The 7,846-nt window shown below is 38.9% G+C and overlaps 2 protein-coding genes across 2 annotated transcripts in view; one reads left to right on the forward strand and one right to left on the reverse strand.

Annotated features, from left to right (window-relative positions):
* Positions 1 to 3,839, forward strand: part of LOC134750979 (adhesive plaque matrix protein 2-like) — a 30,931-nt gene extending 27,092 nt beyond the window's left edge. Inside the window, exons 4-7 of the mRNA XM_063686281.1 lie at positions 193 to 387; positions 827 to 1,013; positions 1,379 to 1,487; positions 2,841 to 3,839. Of these exons, the coding sequence (XP_063542351.1) occupies positions 193 to 387; positions 827 to 1,013; positions 1,379 to 1,487; positions 2,841 to 2,972 (623 nt within the window). The 3' untranslated portion in view covers positions 2,973 to 3,839. The remainder of the gene's footprint in view (positions 1 to 192; positions 388 to 826; positions 1,014 to 1,378; positions 1,488 to 2,840) is intronic.
* Positions 1 to 7,846, reverse strand: part of LOC134750990 (NADH dehydrogenase [ubiquinone] 1 beta subcomplex subunit 3) — a 519,415-nt gene that overhangs the window by 154,567 nt on the left and 357,002 nt on the right. The window lies entirely within an intron of this gene.

The raw sequence follows: 7,846 nt of genomic DNA on the forward strand, positions 1-7,846 counted from the left end.
CAATAAGTACCCTTTTGGTTGAAAATGGCACAAATCATTATTTAATTCGTGGCTATAATACACGAGATATATTAGTAGTTTATGTGACTACTACGTAATTAAAGGCATTAAAACACGAGTGTGGGTTTATGAAAAGAGCTGAAAACAAGTTTAAAAAAACATGTGTTTTAAAAACCTATTTTTTTTTTTCAGAACACCCCAAGTCCCCATTCTGCAGTCACGGCGATTGCGAGAACGGCGGCCGCTGTATAGCCACGTCTGCGGGCAGCCGCTGCGAGTGCAAAGGGACCTACGGGGGACCCTTTTGTGGGCACTATGTTGGCCACGGACATGCGTGTACCACAGCCAACTGTAGGCCACCGTCGCTCTGCGTGTGGACTCCTGTCGGTGAGTGATTGTATAGCCACGTCGGTGCTAAGGGGCTTTCGGCGGGCCCTTCTGTGGGCACTATGTGGGCCATGGACATGCGTGTACTACTGCAAACTGCCGACCACCGTCGCTCAGCGTGTGGATCCCTGTCGGTGAGTTGATTAATGTTTGCAAGTGTAAAGGATCCTTCAGTGGGCCCAACTGTGGGCACTATGTGGGCCACAGGGCATTTACCGCTGCTAACAGCCGACCGCCGTCACTGCGCGTAGAAAACCTTATAAGACGGTTTGTGGTGTGAATGCATACGCGGGACTATTCTGAGCCTTATCATTAGATCACGAGTATTTTTCAGCACAAGTGAACTAGATAACTATTTTCTCGCTTCACAATATCTATTTCTTTACCTTCATGTTTTATCAGGCTATGTAACATTCTAAGCCCCAACCTTGTTTTACAGACGACCCAATGCTGCCGGGGCAAGCGTTCTGCGCCTGCATAGAGGGCGCCAGCTGCACTCCGCCGCACGACCGTGTAGTGGAGGCTGCACCCAGCTCAGGAGGCGCATGGGCCGGCGCCGGAGTCGCGCTACTGCTGCTGTTGGTCGCTGTGGGAGCGGCGACATACGTACTACACAGGAGGCGACAGTGAGTTACTCTACTGCACGATAGAGGGCGCTAGTAGTCCCTAGCGCAATGCTGGTTGGGAACATATCTACAGAAAGTTACCTATTTCGTTTTATATTTAGAATTAAATGTCCAAATGCAAACAAAGAGTTTGTTGGCTGTACAACATTAAATTGCATGCATAGCAATTTTTAGCACAAGCAGTAAACAAACCGCCAACCACCTTGAAGCATCAATGTCATACTTATTTGTAACAAATTATCTGTTAATATGTTTACGGCATAGTGTATATGTTTACTCTATGGTTTACGGTTTGTGCCAGTGCTGCACTCTGGCAGAAAATTGCAGTAATACTCCCTATTACATTTATAATGGTATTCTTTCAGTGGTGCGTTCGTGCACGCCCGGCTGGCTGACAACGTTGAGATCAGTAACCCGATGTATTTGGCGGACGATGAACCGCCTAGAAGAGATCTGCTGCCGCCACCTAGAGAGGTTAGGCCATGTTTTTTTTATATATATAGGAAGATCAGTTATCAAGGCATGCCCTGGAGAGTATAGGGGCCGTGTGCGTTGGAGGGTCTGCCATCTTGTGGCCTGAATCGGAAACGGGTCCCCGGCAAGCTCGGTTCTCCATACAAACGTAGTTACGCTCTCATTTTAAAACGACTATCTAGATTGCTTTGAAACTTTGTACTTACAATAGGATAAGGTATATCTATGTCTGTAATTAGTTTATGTAGCTTCAGATACCATAGTTAAAAAAATACAGCGAATTTAAGTTTTTCATACAAAACTTGTTTTTGCTCTATTTCGTTTGTTTTATAAACTGGAGCTGTATAAACTAATTACGGACCTAGATATACCTCATGTCATTGTATGTACTAAGTTTCATTACAATCTAGCACGTAGTTTTAAAATGAGAGCGGAACTATGTTTGTAAAGGTGCAATTCGGCCGAGCTTGCCGGGGACTCATAAACATGTACATTGCCAAAGCAACCCAGGTAGCAAAATGACGTCAGCGACGTCGTAATGACGTAATAATGCCGTCATTACGACGTCGCTGACGTCATTTTGCTACCTGGGAAGTGCTGCCATCTACCGTTCTCGTACGTTTTCTTGTGCATGGTAGGTCACATAGCCCACCTATTTATTTCGGAAACAAACTTCTCGCGTCTGTCTGTGTGTATGTATGTTCGCGATAAACTCGAAAACTACTGAACGGATTTTCATGCGGTTTTCACCTATCAATAGTGATTCTTAAGGAAGGTTTAGGTGTATAATTTGTTAAGGTTTTGTTTAACCCGTGCGAAGCCGGGGCGGGTCGCTAATTTATCAACATAATATCCATACTAATATTATAAATGCGAAAGTCTGTCTGTCTGTCTGTGTGTTCCCTCTTCACGCTTAAACCGCTGAATCGATTTAGATGAAATTTGGCATAGAGATAGGTTGAGTCCCTGAGAAGGACATAGGATAGTTTTTATCCCAAAAATCATCCCTTAAGAAAGTAAAAAGCGGGGTGGAATCGAGATAATTAATGAAGTGCCTGCTAATTTGTGTGCATAATATGCTCAAATTGAATGATTGCTATGAGAAGTTTTCCAGGCGCTATACTTTAGCTGCTGTTACTAAGTCCGCGCAGACGAAGTCGCGGGCAAAAGCTAGTAATTATATAAATGCGTGTGTCCTGACTGACTACTGACATGAGTCAGTAGTCAGTCAGGACACACGCCTCTAGCTTTGTAGTTTCGGCTCTGCTTTAATGATAAAGCAGAGCCGAAACTACAAAGCTTTTGCCTGAAATAAATACCTTTATTTATTTTTTTACTATCTTGTCTTTTCAGAACGGCGGCAACCACTTCGCGAACCCCGTGTACGAGAGCATGTACGCGCCGAGCGTACCTCTGCCTGAAGAACAAAACTTATTGGCAGATGCGTCTGACAGTTCGCCCGCTGAACGGGCCGCACTATTATAAGCTAGTGGACAGTCTGACAGACAAATTTGTCTGTAGAAAAAGACGGTTTTTGAAAAATGTAGGCGCGAACGTAAGATCCCATATAACATTTTAAATTCGAGCCGTTTTGTATTGACAAAACTCACAGATTTAATATATACGCTAGATGACGCAAATACCACGATTTGTATTGAAACCAATCGTGCCGACTTTTTCATACAAAATTTACGCATAATATAATTTTAAAATTGCTTTTCTGTGATAGGAAATATGTTCTTGTCTTTGGGTGCTCGCAATTTTTGGGCTGTTGCAATTAATTATCATGCAACGAAGCATTTTTTAAGTTTTCACGGACGTCCGGCTGCAACAACTGACGCGCATGGACTATAAAGAGCGACGGTCAACCTCGACGCTTGGTCGGGGTTCGGACACGCGAAGTAGATGCAGTTACGTCTTCTATGGTATATTTATTTCTGTGACAAAACTTATATGAGAGACATGAAGATTATAATTTATTAGCCGTATGTGTGTGTATTTATTCGCCCTCAGATATATCGGGGCGGCCAAGGTACTCACGAATATCTGAACACGCCTCTATTGTCAAGGAGTTTGAGTGCGTGTTCATATATTTTTGAGCACCTCGGCCGATCCGATATATTTAAATGGCAACTGTACCTCTACCTGAAGAGTGTAACAGATAGTGAACATATGTGCCATTCTCAATCAAAAGGGTACTTATTGTCGGTTGTCAATAAGGCGCTATTTCCATATAGCTTCAATTTGAAATCAATCTTATCGACAACCAACAATGTGGTACCTTTTGGTTGAAAACGTCACATATTCAATGTTTCACCTTTTCTAATACCTATCGTCCGACAAACGGATCGCGCCCTTATTGTATACACGTTTTACGTTATTATTCTATACACGTTTTCCAACATTATGGACACAAACCAGTGAGTTGGATTGTGTAATATGACCAAATAAAGAATTTAGATAACAAAATGTAGCTTTTTGACCCAGTGTAGTGCACACAAATACATAAGTTATACAATCTGGCACTGATATGCATCAAAATAAAATATTAGTAGTGATACCAGATTCCCATTGTATAATATTGTCGAAACTACATTGTCCAAATTAAATTAGTTCCTTGAATAATTTTAAATTCTTTTTAGTATTGTTTAGGCGAGATAATCTATTTTGTATGTATAATTGTGAAATCCTGGTTAGTGAGGTAATTAATTTGATGCATAGACAAACAGGCCAATTCGAACGCACGACGCAATATAACTAAATAACATGATAGAATATCATTCTGATGTCATTGTACGTTCGGAATGGCGTATGAAATACTGATACGCGTAAAATATTGTAACCGCATTTTTGACACAACTAAATGTGACGTTTTCAACCAAAAGGTACAACATTGTCGCTTGTTGATAAGGTTGATTTTTAATTGAAGCTATATGGAAATAGCGCCTTACTGACAAGCGACAATAAGTACCCTTTTGGTTGAAAATGGCACAAATAGAATTTTACAAACAGTGCCACACGTTTTTGTGGTAACTATAATTATCAAACGTTAGAACTTGACAAGTTATTTACCATATAATGTACTAGGCAGTACACCAATCTACTTTAATTAAAATATTTCTCACTAGATTACAAGTCTTAGTATTGCTTTGTCTATGGTTGATGGATGTGATGTAATTTTAGTTGTACATACCCTCTTGCCTCTTTTTTTAGTACAATTGTAGTTATTAAGATGAATGAGCCCTTAGCCTTAACACTTTACAATATTGCGTTGGGCAGGTATTAAAGTTAAGAGCAATTTAATTTTATTAATATTATAAAGCAATTTCTAGTTAATTTTGATTTAAAATAATGGAAACCGGTTTAGCAGTTAATAATAATCCGGTTATCGCAATAAATAACCGGTTTAAATCCCAAGATATTGTTTTTAAACATTTCTCATTGTTTTACTTTATATGTACATACTGGATCATAATTACTTACAATTTATTCAAATCCTAAAGTTTTATGATCATATAGGTAGATAATACTCAAGATATTATAATTGACAATGAATTGGCACCTTTGAATGAATTGAATTTGTATCTATACTTACTAATACTATTTTATAAGTGATCTCTTCAAAAAGACCCCTTAATTATATGAATCTCATGAATATTTTAATCGAATTTGTTTTTTATACGCTTGTACAATCGGCAGCAGAAGTTCCTAAGCGGGCGAGGTTTTCAAAATGATCTTGACGCGACTTTATTGTTAAGAGAATAAGAGCGCGTTTAGGTAATTTTGAACACCTCGCCCGCTTAGCAACTTCTGCTGCTGACTATACATTTAGTTATTTTTCCTTGTCTCTTCTTCGACGGGAAAGATGACGTGTATGCAGCTACTATACAATTTACAAAATAATCAATTATTTATTGTGATACGTCGAATATCATTTACTTTATACTATTTACATTGGAAACATTTACTATTTTTACTTTTACATAAATTATATGATTATTTTCTGTCCTATTCTCTTATGATATTTGCATACCTATATTAAAATCACATCTAAGAATGTAATTAATATTAAGTACATCGTGCCATATCAAATGAATATCACTTTCGTTATAAACTTACGCTTTATACACACATATTTTTGACTTTCTTTTTTTATATTCTGTATTTGTTGAGGCCAGTACAATTTTAAAATGCAATATTGTTATTATTAAGTTAATATAACCGCGCATAGGCCTATTGAAAATGTCACTTTTTCCGATTTTTGTACGAGCGGCTTTTTTGCTAGCATTACCTATCCTGCTGTGTCAGCATGGTTGCATTTTTATCACCTGTCACTATGCATGTCCCTTTCGCACTTACGTACTTGTTAGAACGTGACAGGCATAGTGACAGGCGATTAAAATGCCACCGTGCTCAGCCCGCAGATGACAACATATACCATCGCCCATACTGTTAACTGTACATTGGACCTTCTGTTGACCGCGGGCCAGGAACAGATTTCCATGACCAATCGCCTCCCGGGCGAAAACTCGTATAGTGGTTAACGGCTATGTATGATGAACCCTCGTTAACGTCAGCTGCCGCTCCGTTGGTGGGTTGAGGAATGGCAGCAAGTAGTCTATATTTTTTTTTGTCATCGCCCCCCGCTTGATACTTTGTCAGATGATAGTTTAGATGCTATTGTGAGTAAACAAAATCGTCAGCCGATTGTATCGCTGTGGAAAGACCGTCAGCTGGTCACATGAACATGTAAAAAAGAAAATTCTTTTCAGTCATCGGCGTCATCGCCGCCCGTTTAATACTTTGTCAGATGATAGTTTAGATGCTATTGTTAATAAACCAAATCGTCAGCCGGTTGTATCGCGGTGGAAAGACCGTGTTACGCGTTTCGGTGGCTGCCATTCCTCAACCCACCAACGGAGCGGCAGCTGACGTTCACGAGGGTTCATCATACATAGTTTTGCATATGAGGCAAAGACCCTTCTCCTGGGAAAGCCACTTTTTACTCATTAATCGTTTAACGTGGGACTTTCTTTTATCACCTGAAACTAGACAAACATTGTCAAAAAATTGGAAACCGTTTACTTGCACTCAATATCGCTGATAATATTTAATTAGGTAGATGTTGGGTAGAAAGGCAGTGAAAAGGTTAAGGCGATTTGTGATAAGTAGCAGCTAACCGACAATCCTCAAGTGATGCGACGCGCAAATGAGCTTATTGTATGTATGTTAGTTGTATGTCAGACGATCACAGGCTTGTAATGAAATGTGACGTTTTCAACCAAAAGGTACCACTTTGTCGGTTGTCGAAAAGGTTGATTTCAAATAGAAGGTAAATAGAAATAGTGGCTCATTGACAACCGACAAAAAGTACCCTTATGGTTGATAAAACTTCTTTTATTATTTATATGAGTGAATAATATTTATTTTATGTAAGGATCACTTGCAACGCCCCACTAACCCGGGACTAACCGGTTAAACCTGGATTTACCATGGTTACCACTACAGTTTGACACTAGGTTAACGGTTTTACCGGTTAACCCCGGGTTAGTGGGATGGTGCAAGTGGCGCTAGTGAACTAATTTTTTCGCTCAAATATGTCTTTGGAGTTGTACAATGTTTAGATATTTTCAGTTGCTGACTGAGCCCCATTAGGTTAGTTATAATAAATAATTAAATACTCTAATTCGACTCGACATGGCCAAAACTTATATTTTTAAATAAATAAGTTATCGTAAGCACTTATTTATAGGTTTATCGATGAAATAAAAGATGATTATTGACGATGAAATGTTTTATTTTACAACCTAAAAATATAATCTGGTACGCGCAGCGAAACATCATTTTATAAATAAAAGTAAAAAAAAAACATCAAAATATAAATCGAGTAGGTACGGCGAGCCGGCCAAAACTTATATTTTTAAATAAATAAGTTATCGTGAGCACTTATTACAGGTTTATTGAAGAAATAAAAGATAATTGTCGATGAAATGTTTTATTATTTTAGAACCTTATAAATATGATCTGGTATCTTATAGTATAAAAATACATGCAATAATAATAACATTAACCTAACCTAAGAATGGTATTCACTCAGTCCAATGTGCATTGCGTCTCACTCTCTCATTAAGCGTAATGTAAGACGCAGACACACATTGGACAAAGAAATTTGACAGGTGGGTAACCTATGAAAATAGATCAGTTACAAAAAATTTCAACAGATGGCGCTAGTAGTACAGTCAGCAGCAGAAGTTGCTAAGCGGGTGAGGTGTTCAAAATTACCTTGACACGCTGTTATTCTCTTAACAATAAAGTCGCGTCAAGATCATTTTGAACACTTTACCCGCTTAGCAACTTCT

This window comes from Cydia strobilella, chromosome 21 (assembly GCF_947568885.1).
Source record: "Cydia strobilella chromosome 21, ilCydStro3.1, whole genome shotgun sequence".
In the NCBI taxonomy this organism is placed as follows: domain Eukaryota; kingdom Metazoa; phylum Arthropoda; class Insecta; order Lepidoptera; family Tortricidae; genus Cydia; species Cydia strobilella.